General features: G+C 40.4%; 1 protein-coding gene across 1 annotated transcript in view; it reads right to left on the reverse strand.

Moving 5' to 3' along the window:
• LOC149240501 (uncharacterized) overlaps positions 1-14,084 on the reverse strand; it is a 129,729-nt gene extending 115,645 nt beyond the window's left edge. Inside the window, exon 1 of the mRNA XM_089367314.1 lies at positions 13,631-14,084. Within this exon, the coding sequence (XP_089223440.1) occupies positions 13,649-13,819 (171 nt within the window). The 5' untranslated portion in view covers positions 13,820-14,084 and the 3' untranslated portion in view covers positions 13,631-13,648. The remainder of the gene's footprint in view (positions 1-13,630) is intronic.
• Between the last annotated feature and the right edge of the window lie 375 nt (positions 14,085-14,459).

Raw genomic sequence — 14,459 nt, forward strand, 5'->3', positions numbered from 1 at the left:
AAAAATACTGGTGTATTGATTTGAGATCTGGTTGTGAGCGGTGTCCTTTTGGTATTCTTCTGTGGAACTTACCCTGTAAATTCCTACAGAAGGAAGGGCCAACAAAGTCCCATACTAGATCCAGAAGACAAATTATGTCAACCGAGATAGCTAAAGGCAAAGAAGAAGCAGTTCTAGTCCACACATGCGAAGTAGCAGCTGCTGTCGAGGGGCCGAACTTGCAGATCTACAATTAGGGCCGAAAATTTGTGGTTGAAGGTCGAAGAAGTGTTGTTGGAAGAGATTTTGCTGGGTTTGAAAAGCAGTAAAGCAAGCACATTGTTGAGAAGTTGATCTTGGTCTTGGAAGAGCTTCAGTGTTGGTCAATGGTCTTCGTATTCGTCAATAAAGAATATATAAGAAGAGATTGAAGGGTTTTCCTCTCAAGAGGAGAGGTTTTGCCCGAGCTTGGAGCCTACATCTTGTGTACTTTTATCTTGTTGATCTTCTTGTTTTGGTAGTTATTTGAAGATTGAAGAACACACTATAATAATAAGAAGAAGAAGATAATCCTAATAAGTAAAAAGACATCACAAGCAATCATCATAGTTAGAAGAATCATTAATGTCATCTTGCCTTAGATTCTTCAACAACAAGATGCAGGCGCACAACTAGGGCGAAACCCCTATGAGGGGAAAACCCAGTCAGAACTCTTCCTTCAATAGATTCATAAGACAAGATGAGATAATCCAAGACTCTTTAACCTAGACACAGACTTCCTCCAACCACCAAGTCAGCCATTCCTTCTTCTCCAAATGATAACTTCCCAACAGCAACTTTGACCTTGCAGCGACAGAATTTCAGCCTCCCCTGCAACAGAACTTCGACCTGCAATAAACTTCCGATTTTCAACCCCAGCGAATGCCCAGTAACTTCACACGTGTGAGAGATAAATAGCCCAAAACTTAGATTTTGTCGACTTTGAGTGAGTGATGCAAATGGGACGAACTGCTTCTCTATATATAGCCTCTTATGTGGGTCGAATTGCCCTAATGTTGGCCGACTTCATCAGGATAGGGTTGGCTTGGTGTGGAGGTGTCAAATGACCTATTTGACTCTATTGACACAATATAAAACCTAGAAGCCTACAATGGAGGCTTTGACCTAAAAATGGTGACACAAGCATGAAACCCATGCTTTAACAAGTCATTTTATTAATAATAAAAAATTATTTTGACAAAATATATTACATTATACAATTATGAAGATTGAACCTAGTTACATTCTCCAACACTCCCACATAACTAGGGAGGAATTCATAATTATATATATATATAAGTACATGGAAGATCTCAAAACACATGAACTATGAAGAGTTCAGGCACACTCAATGCCACAGACTAGATACTTGACTAGGGTTATGTATCCGAGTGGGACTAAGAAGGGCTAAAGCTTTCAGCCAGTCTAGGTACCATCAGGCTTACTAACTCACCATCAACCAGGGGATCTAGGTGTGTATCCAAGGTTAGAGCTCCAAGACCAATGCCACCCTCCCTCTTCGGGATCTAAACATCAAACACACATAGGTTGGCCAGATGTCCTCCCAAGCATCCACCATTAGATGCTTCACCTCTCGCTATCAACTAAATTTGTAATGTCGACCAACCCAATTCTAAGATATTCAAACTTCTTATTTAGAAGAGACTTCGTCAACACATCAACTACATGTTCATCTATCGAAATATAATGTAGCTTTACAACCCCATCTTGTACCAGACTCCTAATGTAGTGGTACTTGTTGATATGCTTTGTTCTTACATGGAATACGAGATCTTCAGACATCCTGACGCTGCTTTCACTATCACAATTTATCACAGTAGGATCTATAGGCTTCCCAAACAAATCTGACAAAAGTTTCCTCAACCATACAGCTTCCTTTCCTACTTCACATGTAGCGACGTATTATGCTTCAGCACTGCTTAATAAAACAGGATCTTGTTTTCTACTTATCCATGAAATCATAGCAGATCCCAAACTAAAAACATCCACCTGTAGTGCTTCTTCCATCAGTGCCACTGCCACCCCAATCTAAATTTGTAAAACCTATTAACTTGACTTCCTTACTATCATATTGTGCCACATAGATATCTCAAGATATGCTTGGCAACTATCCAATGGTCATGACGAGGCTCCAACTGAAATTCACTAAGGATATTTACGGCAAAACATATATCAAGTCTAGTATTTACCAGATAAATCAAAGAACCCACCAACTTACGATAGCTAGTAGGATCGACAAGACTAGAGTCAAAGCTTCTCAACTTCGGGAGATTAGTGATTGGAATCCATCATACTGAATTTCTGTAATATTTTGATAATGTATTTTCCTTGCCCCATATATATCTCTCCAGGTTTCTGCCAAACTTCCAAACCTAAGTAATAATGCATAAGTCCCAGATCCTTCATTTCAAATTTGGTTGCCAGCATCTTCTTACATTCTTGTATTCTTTGCTCTACACTTGTAATAAATAAATCATCCACGTATAGTAGAATAATGACCGATTCATTATCCACCACCTTAATGTAGACGTTTGGATCTGCAGAAATTTTGACAAACCCAATTCTTAAGAGATATGCATCCATTCTTGCATACCATGCCCTAGGAGCTTGCTTCAAGCCATATAGGGCTTTCTTGAGTCTGCAAACATGAGTGTCCTTGCTATTTATTTCAAAGCCTTCAGGTTGTTCAATGTATACTTCTTCATTGATGGTTCCATTCATAAATGTTGTTTTTATGTCCATTTGATGGATATTCCATCCCATTGTAGCAGCCAACGAAACCAAGGATCTTATAGTAGTATATCTTGCAGTAGGTGCAAAGGTTTCTTCAGAGTCTATGCCTTCCTTTTGTGAGAAACCCCTTGCAACGAATCTAGCTTTGTATTTTTCTATGCTTCCATCAATAGCATGTTTGATTTTGTAAATCCATTTTGAAGTGATAACCAATTTGTCATTTGGTCTAAGAACGATTTCACAAACCCCATTCTTCATGATGAATTGATATTCTTCTTGCATTGCCTTCTTTTATTCTTCTCGATGAGCAGCTTCTTCAAATGTAGTTGGTTCAACTTCTATTAATTTTGTCATATATGTTGCATATCCTTAATATCTTTTTGGTCTTTTGCTTTCTCTAAAAGTTCCTTTAGCAGCTCCATGTCCTTCAACATCTTCAAGAGTAGCTTTTAACCAATTTGGCCTCTTCCTTATTTCAGGTATATCACGGGTTGAATAGGCTCACTTGGTCCTTCTTCTTCTTCTTTTTGGATTGTAATTGTTTAATCATGGTGCTTTTCTTCTTCAAATAATGGTATATCTTCGTCATCGGAATCAATAGGGATATCCTTGGATCTTTCGTAGGCATGATTTTCATCAAATATAACATCCCTCTATGTTGCACAAAACTTCTAGGAACCCGCTGTTTTAGGACGTACCTGTACCTGAAACTCCGAAACTTGACCGAAACTTGACTAAAACGCGACCATAATGTAATCATATATGAGAGTTAATATAGACTTGGTTTTCCTTCCAAATGGTCATCTATGGGTCTTATTCCCTTTTTTTCTTGCAAGATATTATGTTATTCACTTATGGATAAATTTATTTTTATATATATAAACATATAGGACGTTTCGGACAATGTTTCGGCTAACGTTTCCATTTTTAGGAGGTGACGTTTCTAAACGTACCTGTTTCGAAAACTCCGAAACATTTTGGCGCTTCGTGCAACTTAGACATCCCTGCTTATTTCAATTTATCTTCCTTCCTTGATGTAGATTCTATATGCCTTTGAAGAAAGATTGTAGCCAACAAAGATCCCTTTAATGCTTGTAGAATCTAATTTCTTTTGCTTGTCTTTTGGAACATGGATGTATGCGAGACACACAAAGATTCGAAGATGGTCCACACATGGCATCTTTCATGTGAATGCTTCTTTAGGTGTCCTATTCTCAAGGATTCTATGAGGGCTTCTATTTTGTATATATAATGCAGTCATTGTTGCTTCTCCCCATATAAACTTTGGTAGATCTTGATCAAGAATCATCTTTCGTATACATTTTTTCAAGTGTTCTATTTTTCCTTTTTGCAACTCCATTCTGCTCGGGATTGTAGGGAACAATGAGCTCCTTCTCAACACTTGCTTCTTTGTAATATGCAATTATTTCTTTTGAAGTGTATTCCCCACCATTGCCAAATCTCAAAGTTTGTATCCTTCTTACGGTTAAGGTCTCCACTTCAGATCTAAATTCTTTGAACTTTTCAAATACTTCGTCCTTTGTCTTGAGAAGGTAGAGCCATGTCTTTCTAGAGTGATCATCAATGAGGGTCACATAATAAAGATGACCTCCAAGAGATTTGTCAGACATAGGCCCACACACATTGGAATGAATGAGGTCCAATATTTCCTTAGACCTTGTTTCACTGCTTGTAAAGGATTTCCTTGTATTCTTTCTGTTAAATTATGGTATGTTCTATGCTTACGAGCAATTTATTTCAAATTTCTTATTAGCCCAATATCAATTTCCAGAATAGCAATCACATCAGCATGATAGTAAAATGCAAATAGAACAAAAATATAAACAATAGAAGACAAGCCAAGACAAGAGGACACAAGATGTGGCACCAACCAAGGACAAACCCCAATGTGGGGAAACCCTTGATCAAATCTCCTTATATTCTTCAATAATTCAGCAGAGAGATAGAGAGTACAATTACACAAATCTGTAATTTTATGATAGCTGCAACAAAACCCTAACCAGCAAAGTCAAGGCTGGTCAAACAGGTCAAAATTGACCTCAAGTCAATCTCAGTCAAGTTGACCTCCAACAGCGAGAATAAGCAGCGCAAAACAGTCTGAAATACCCAGTCAAACTGCAGTCAATGCAGGGACAAATCTGCGGTCAACTTTTGACAGTCAACGTTGGTCAAAGTGTGGTCAAAACAGGTCAACAGAAATGCAACCTACCTAGAAGAGCCTGCCCAACCCAATCCGCAGTCAAAGAAGTCTCCTCGTTGGTCAACGCTGCTCAATCTGCCCACCTACACCTCGGACAACACAAGTCAATGCTGCCCTAACCAGGTCTGCGTCCTCCTTTCAGCCACACCTGTGAGAGATCTGCTCCTCTAATGCGTAGGAGAGAGAGAAGAATGAGTGATGAGATGAGTGAGTTTATGCCACAAGGTCTCCTCCTTTTATATGCCACGTTGAGGGTAAGCTGGGGGTGAAAATCACTGTTTTGTTTGCTAGCCGACCTTGATAAATTGTCAAGAATACAAATAAATTCATATCTCCATGAATACATGTTGGAATTGGATGATCGTTAGATCAATCCTACACCTCTCGATGAGAGGAATCCAAGAAAAATACCAGCGGCCATAAATAAGGTGACCCACATGGAGTTTGGCCCTAGTTGTCAATTTTAACACTCCCTCTCAACTAGGGAGAACTCCATCTGCTAATCCATCTGTCTATCGGTACTATCTTTGCCATCAATGCACTGCTCTGCACTAATCAGCTCTGCTCTGCTTTGCTGAACTGTGAAGAAGAAGAAGTGATCAAGAATGTATCATACCATTCTCTACTAACCCGAAGTCAGTCCCAGATAGAGAGTGTCTCATAGCACTCTTACTGACCCAAAGTCAGTGCCACTGAAGAGGGTGTGTCATACCACTCTTATTGGTCTGAAATCAGTTCCAAATAAAGAGAGTGTCTCATACCACTCTTGCTGACCCGAAGTCAATCCCAATGAAGAGAGTGTGTCATACCACTCTTACTGACCCGAAATCAGTTCCAATTGATCCTAGATCAATATCATCCTAGCATAGGGAGTAGGGTAGTTACACGATGCGTCCATCGGTACTACTATGGTCCTTATCCTCATTTCCCTACACATTGGCCAAATGAGAGGTACTTCCCATGAGTCCTAGACTGCATGGGTAGGATGTCTCAACAGGAGAAACATGAACCACTCATCCTGCCTACACGTCGCCACGGGGTGTCACAGGGGAAGGTTGAACCACTCACCCTGTACACAGCAAACCACTAGGGGAAGGCTAAACCACTCACCCTATGGTTGCTCATCGCCCCAAGAAGTACCCCAAGCCCCCCGAAGCAGATCATACAACACCCTCATAAGAGGGTCTCTCCACGACTCCTAGTCGTTCTCGGAAAGTCAAGAATTTGACCTTTCCTAGGGACTTCGTCAGAATGTCGACAACCTGCTCATCAGTCCAATATGATGGAGCCTTATTGCTCCTCGTTGTACCATATCCCGATAAAGTGGTACCTGATATCGATATGCTTGGAGAGATCATGAAATACAGGATTCTCTAATAAACGAATCCCACTCTGGTTGTCACAAAGGATCACAGTGGTATCTAGCGTATGTCCAAACAGCTCACTAAAGAGCTTCCTCAACCAGACAGCTTCACAAGAGGCCATACTCGCAGCGATGTATTCGGCCTCAGCAGTGCTCAAAGCCACCGAATTTTGCTTCTTGCTCATCCAGGATATCGAAGCAGAACCCAAAGAGAAACAACACCCGGAAGTGCTCTTTCGGTCCACCACACTGGTTGCCCAATCACTATCGGAATAACCATGCAGCCTCACATCTCCAACAGTGTATCTCAATCCATGAGTGATTGTGTCCCGAAGATATCTCAGAAGATTCTTGGCACAAATCCACAATGTGAGTGATGAGGCTCAACCATATATTGGCTCAACGTGTTGACCACAAAACATATATCCGAACGGGAGTCCACCAAGAACATCAGTGCTCCTATGAATTGACAATACTCAGAAGCATTTCCCAATACAGGTCTGGCAGCACTACCGCATAATTTGTTGAAGTTAAGCTCCATCAGGGTAGTCACGAGCTTACAGTCCACCATCCCAAATCTTTCCAATATCTTCACCACGTATTTTCCTTGAGATAAGAAAATTTCTCCTAGCTTTCGCCAGACCTCCAACCCTAGGAAGTAGTGCATCAGTCCTAGTTCCTTCATCTCAAATTCGAAAGCCAACTCCCTCTTAGATTTGTGAATGAGAGGGTCCACACCAATCAAAAATAGGTCATCAACATACAACACCAATATGAGAGGCTTATCATCTTCAACCTTAAAGTAAAGGTTCGGATCGACTTCACTCCTAGTGAATCCCAGCTTCATCAAATAGCTATCGATCCTCTCATACCAAGCTTGGGGTGCTTGCTTTAGCCCATAGAGAGCTTTCTTCAACCTGCATACATGAGATTCCCGATTATGAATCTCAAACCCCTCGAGTTGTTCCACATAGACTTCCTCTTTAATCAAACCATGCAAGAAAGCGGTCTTGACATCCATCTGATGTAGGTTCCATCCTTGCGAAGCAGCAAGGGCTATGATCGAGCAGATGGTGGTGTATCGGGCAACTGGTGCAAATATCTCATCATAATCCACACCTTCCTTTTGAGAGAAGCCTCAAGCAACAAAGCAAACCTTGTACTTTTCAGCACTCCCATCAGCTCCATGCTTGATTTTGTAAAGCCATTTCGAGGTGACAACTGATTTGTCTTCGGATCTAGGGACGACATCCCAGACATCATTCCTCATGATGGACTCGTATTCTTCATTCATAGCATCCTTCCATACTTGATGATTCACGGCTTCTTCGAACGATGTAAGCTCGTTTTGAATGATAGTGCTTATAATGATCAAGTATCCCTAATACCTGGTCGGCTTCTTACTTTCACGGAAAGTCCCTCTTGGTGCAATATGTCTCTCGGCATCTTCAAGAGTCCCCCTAAGCCATGAGGGCCTCTTCCTAGAGGAGGAGGGCTCTTGAGGAGGAGGATCAATAGGATCCATAAGTTCTTCAACATCCGGCATCGTTTCATCTTCCTTTTCATCCGGCTTCCTAGTGTCAGCTTCTTTATCCTTCCTAGGAATAGGAAGATTGTCAACCTTGTTAAGAGCCATATCTTCATCAAAGGTGACATCATGACTTATCTCAACTTCCCTTTGACCAACCACATAGATTCTATAGCACTTAGTATTTTCGCTATAGCCCACAAAGATTCCTTTCTTTCAAGATGCACCCAATTTGTTTCTTTCTCTTTTGGCACATGAAAATATACGGGACTTCCAAAAATTCTAAAGTGAGAGACATCGGGTTTCTTACCAGTGAACACTTCTTCGGGAGTCTTTGATTCCAATATTTGATGAGGGCATCGATTTTGAACATATACAGCGGTATTCGCAGCTTCGACCCATAGAAACTTCAGAAGCCTTTGATCATGAAGCATGGCATGGATAGCTTCCACGATCATACAATTCTTCCTTTCAGCCATACCATTCTGCTCAGGATTGTATGGTGTTGTGGTCTCCCTCTTAATGCCAGCTTCTTTGCAAAAGTCATGGAACTCATTGTATTCATACTCAATCCCATTATCAATCCTTATTATCTTGATTCTCTTATCGGTTTGATTTTCAATCAAGGCTTTGAAGTGACGGAACCAGGTGAACGCTTCATCCTTCTTTTTCGAGAAGTAAATCCAAGTCCTGCGAGAATAATCATCTGCGAAAGTGAGATAATATAGATATCCTCCCAAAGAGTTTACGGGCATCATACAAAATACATCGGAGTGGACCAACAACAATATATCTGTAGACTTGCTATTACTTGAGGGGAATGGTCCCCTTTTAAGCTTTCCTTCGGCACATCCCAGACATACACCTTCATGCTCTACTTTGAACTCAGGCATCCTTGTCACCATCTGTCTCACATCGAATAGAGCCTTATAATGAAGGTGGGCAAACCTCCAGTGCCATAGTTCAGATTGTAGAGATGTGTCGCAAGACATGACCCCCAATGGACTTCCTCCAACTTGATATAAAGAGTCAACCCGGAACCCAAGAGTAAAAGCATCTTTAAAATTCTTTTTCCAAACACGTACCTTTCCATCGATGAATGCCACCTTGTAGCCTTTGTCTTCCATTGCCGAAATGGACACCAGGTTCTTCTTGAGATCAAGTACATATAAGACTTCTTGCAAGTGGATCGTGTTACCCTGATTCAATTGAAGAGTAACATTCCCTACACCCTTTACGGGATAGGTGGCATTGTCTCCAAGAATAATCTCCAAGTTTGTCTCCTTCTCTATCAAATTAGAGAGAGCTTCCTTGTAACCAATGAAGTGCCTTGAGGCACCACTATCAATAAGCCAATTTCCCAATGATTCCAGAGGAGAGGTAGTGGAGAGGGCCGATATAAGATAATACTCATCTTGCTTATTGTTAACAACATTTGATTCATACCTGGAGTTCCTTGCTTTCTTGGAGGGTTGACCATTTCCTTGATTTCCCGCATTCCTCTTTCCTTTTCCATTGAACCTGCCATTCCTTTGATTGTTGAAGTTGCCCCTAATTGTGATCATCATCATGTGATGTGTCCTTCCTATTTGGACACTCCCTCGCATAGTGGCCAAATTTATTGCAAACAAAGCATCTTCCTTTCCTTCCACCCTTCGATCCGGGCTTTCCTTTGAAATGACCTTTAGACCCAGAATTATTTCTCCTTTTGGCATGAGAGGAGAAAGCAATGGGGTTGCCTTTATTTGAAGGCATTTCTTGCTCCACCATCCTTGTCTCTTCTTGAATGCATCTCGACATCAATTCTTCAAACCCTGGAATTTGATCATTATTGAGAAGAGTGGTTCTAAATATATACCATTCGAATGGGAGCCCTCCAAGGGTAGTGATAGTTAGTTCCCTGTCAAGAATGACTTCTCCAATCGATAGAGGATCATTCTTGATCTCAGGGATCCTTAAGAATTAGGATTGAATATCCATGTCCTTGCCCTCCTTAATATCCTTCAACTTATTTTTGAGGAACAAAACTTGATTTGCATCACTAACTTTAAACAAGCTTACCAATCTGTCGTAGATCTCCTTGGAGGTATCCAGCTCGGAAGTGTAAGCCACCAAATGCTTGTCAATTGAATCTCGGATAATCTTTTTCGCTTTGACTTCACCTTTAGTGTACTTGTTCTTTGTAGCAGTCGATGCATTTGATGGAGGCTCCGAAATTTTACCCCTCACATAGTCCAACACTTCTTGCTCTTCCAATGTCAGATCAAGAGACATCCTCCATCCATGATAGTCAGACTCCTCACGGAGCTTGTCTTCGGCCGGGAAGTGGGATGAGGAACCCATTGAGCCCTTTGTCCTTTCTAATTGTCTTCGATGATTGCTCTTTCACTCTTGCTTGGGTTTTGTCTTCACCTCAGCTTTGATACCATGTTAAATTATGGTATGTTCTATGCTTAAAAGCAATTTACTTCAAATTTCTTACTAGCCCAATATCAATTTCTAGAATAGCAATCACATCAGCATGATAGTAAAATGCAGATAGAACATAAATATAAATAGTAGAAGACAAGCCAAGACAAGAGGACACAAGATGTGGCACCAACCAGGGACAAACCCCAATGTGGGGAAACCCTTGATCAAATCTTCTTATATTCTTCAATAATTCAACAGAGAGAGAGATAGTACAATTACACAAATCTGTGATTTATGATAGCTGCAACAAAACCCAAACCAGCAAAGTCAAGTTTGGTCAAACAGGTCAAAATTGACCTCAAGTCAACCTCAGTCAATTCGACCTCCAACAACAGGAATAGGTAGCCCAAAACAGTCTAAAATACCCAATCAAACTACAGTCAACGCAAGGACAGATTTGTGGTCAACCTTTGACAGTCAACTATGGTCAAAGTGTGGTCAAAACAGGTCAACAAAAATGCGGCCTGCCTAGAAGAGGTTGCCCAACCCAATCCGCAGTCAAAGAAGTCTCCTCGTTGGTCAACGTTGTTCAATCTGCCCACCTGCACCTTGGTCAACCCAAGTCAATGTTGCCCTAACTAGATCTGCATCCTCCTTTCACCCACATGTGTGAGAGATCTACTCCTCTAATGCATAAGAGAGAGAGAAGAATGAGTGATGAGATGAGTGATTTTATGCCACAAGGTCTCCTCCTTTTATATGCCACATTGAGGGTAAGCTGAGGGTGAAAATCATTGTTTTGTTTGCTGGCCGACTTTGACAAATTGTCAAGAATACAATTAGATTCATATCTCCATGAATACATGTTGGAATCGGATGATCGTTAGATCAATCCTACACCTTCGATGAGAGGAATCCAAGAAAAATATCAGCTGCCATAAATAAGGTGACCCACATGGAGTTTGGCCATAGTTGCCAATTTTAACACTTTTCCAAAGCACTTCCCTTACATATTCCTTCACGATCTTCTTTGATGTTGGGGATGCCATTTACCATTTATTATGCCCATATCTTTTATGCCATAGTTCAATAGGATTGATCTCGATGTGAACTAGGGCTTGAGGAGATGGTGTTATGACTTTATATAACCTTCCTTTACGTACTCCAATAACTTTTGCCGTATCAATGCTTGAATCCTTTCCCCAAACCAGAACTTTACCAACTACAAAGGCAACCCTATCTCCTTTATCTTCTAAATAAGAAATTGAAAGTAAATTGTTGAGATGTAGCTTTGCTTCATTTTCCAGCTTCAATGATATTGATCCCAGGCCCTTGACTACATAATTGTTGTTGTCTCCTAGCTCCACTACATGAGATGATGGTTCTTTTGATAGAGTGTGAAATTGTCTACTTTCTCCCATCATGTGTCTTGATGCTCCACTATGAATGATCCATGCATTGTCATCATCAAGTGTACCTGTGAGTGCAGCGAAGAACCCTTTGCTTTTGACCTTATTAGATAAGTTGTAGATGATCCTTCCAATCCTTCCTGCAATTATTATAATATTGAATCCCATCTTCAAGTAACTTGTCATATAGGGAGTAACCTTTCCTTTCAAGCCAACAAAGTGATCTCCAACCTTCCTTGACCTTAGCTTTGATACTATGTTGAGAAATAAATGCTAGTAGAATTTAGGGTTTGATTCCTCTTTCTTGATAATTACTTGTGAATTATGTTGGCTTCTTTTATTTCTTATTTAGATTATCTTTCATCAAGTAATTACCAAATTATATGTGTATGAAGATCACAAGAACAAGAGAAACAAGATGTAGGCGCACAGCCAGGGCAAAACTCCTATGAGGGGAAAAACCAGTCATAACTCTTCCTTCAGTAGACTCATAAGAAAAGATGAGATAATCCAAGACTCTTTGACCTAGACATAGACTTCCTCCAACCACCAATTAAGCCCTTCCTTCTTCTCCAAATAATAACTTCCCAGCAGCAACTTTGATCTAGAGTTTCGACATTGCAACAGCAGAATTCCGACCTCCCTTCCAACAGAACTTCAACTTGTAGTAAACTTCAAATTTTCAACCCCAACAAATGCCCAGTAACTTCGCACGTGTGAGAGATAGATAGCCCAAAACTTTGATTTTATCTTCCCCTGCAATCTTCTTCCTTCTCTAGCAACTTCGCACTTTTTCTGCCTCTCTTTCTTGTGTATTGAGCTTGTTGAGTGAGTGATGCAAATGGATCGAACTACTTCTCTATATATAGCCTCTTCTATCAGTCGAATTGCCCTAATGTAGATCGACTTCATCAGGATAGGGCTGCCTTGGTGTGGAGGTGTCAAATGACTTATTTGACTCAAAAATACTTCTTTTTACATGATATACAAAAGCCCAAGGGTCTAATAAAATTGACAATGGCTTTATTGACTCAATATTAAACCTAGAAGCCTACAATGGAGGCTTTGAACTAAAAGTGATGACCCAAGCATGAAACTCGTGCTTTAATAAGTCATTTTGTTAAGAATAATAAAAAAATGACAAATATATTACATTATACAATTATGAAAATCAAACCTAGTTACATTCTTCAACATGGTACAATAATGATACGAAGAAGATTAAAACCATTTATTGATTTTTATTGATGAAATACTGCAACCTCAACACATGCCAACCACTTGCCCGCAAGGATCTTGACTTATGACAGAGCTAATGCGTAGGGTGGCAAGCCCTCGCCACATGCCCCATTGTACCGTGTTCCATCACCCCCATTGGGGTAGACAATAACATTGTTTTAATCGCAAAAGGCTTACACATTTTTCTCATATTACCATCTTGGAACGTTTGACCTCCTTGTGAAGTGGCAAGCACCAATGAGATTTTTGTGAGCCAATCTGCAATTACCATCTTAGGAAAAAGGACCCATCTTTCTCTCATATTCTTAGATTTCTTTTGACATTCACACTTTCCATGTAGGATGCCTTTTGGCTTGTGGTTCCGTTGTCTTTGGCTTGTTGCGGTTCTGGTGTACTACGAAAATGACATATCTCCGTTGTTTATGACTTGTTGCTGTTGTGGTGTACTAAGACAGTGGCATATTTCTATACTGGAATTTGGTTCCACATTAATACTCATCTTCTATTAATACTCCCCTTCGATGAAATTGAATACTTCAAACAAGTCCTGATTCTTGGTTTTTGGAGTGAACCCATGTTCAAAGTACAAAGACCTAGGTTCTATAAAAATCATTCATGATTTTAACAACCAAAAGGAAGGATATAACATCTATATCAATTGGAAATGCAGGGCACATATATTTTACCTGTCTTCCTAATCAATTTCAGTCATCGTCACGCTTCTTGGGCTTCCGGTAGGCTTCCTCGATGTGTTTGGCCATGAAGAGACCAGTGTTCACAAGCTTCTGTATATTGGGTACGTTGTAATTCTGCGCCACGTACACTCCAAAACCTGTCCCAAGTATGAAGGAGAAACTGCTCCGAATTATGCCCATCTCTCCGCCCTCGAGTCCCACTCCCCAAAACCCCCCAAATATCCTCCTCTAATTGACACACTATGAAAGATAATTGAAGCCAAAATATGAAAGAGAAGTGGACGGGGGAATGTACATCAGAGGAGAAATGCCGCGATGGTGACCCTGGATTGGAACGGTTTTTCCAAACACGGACCCTTTCCAGTCTTTTCTGGAACACCCGTATTATTCTCCTCCAGGTGAAACATAAATTAACATTTATGAACCCCTTTTAGTTTGCATCATCACGCGCCATGTAACAATGTAAAACAAATGTTGTAAAGCTCTTTGTTCATATTTAATTTTGATTTCTCAATAGGTTGCTAACATTGCCCGCTGAAAATATTGTATGGTAACATTGTACGTTAAGACGGGTTTGGTCATTTTCTCCCCCACGCAAAAAATAAATATTTTTATATATATTTTTGTTGGTTCGGATACGTTTAAATGTTAAAATCATTTTGAAACCATCAATCTTTTTCTTTTTTCTTTTTTTTTCAAAAGGTGGAAAAACCTATCAAACACAGTTTGTCAAACCAACATTGAGGACAGCCATCTCTGGCTGCTATCCGCGAATGTCAGTTGACACATCACTGTTATCAAGGAAAACCACGCCACCTGA

This window comes from Pinus tabuliformis, chromosome 8 (assembly GCF_031772625.1).
Source record: "Pinus tabuliformis cultivar Carrire ecotype Pingquan chromosome 8, CPIR1, whole genome shotgun sequence".
Lineage (NCBI taxonomy): Eukaryota > Viridiplantae > Streptophyta > Pinopsida > Pinales > Pinaceae > Pinus > Pinus tabuliformis.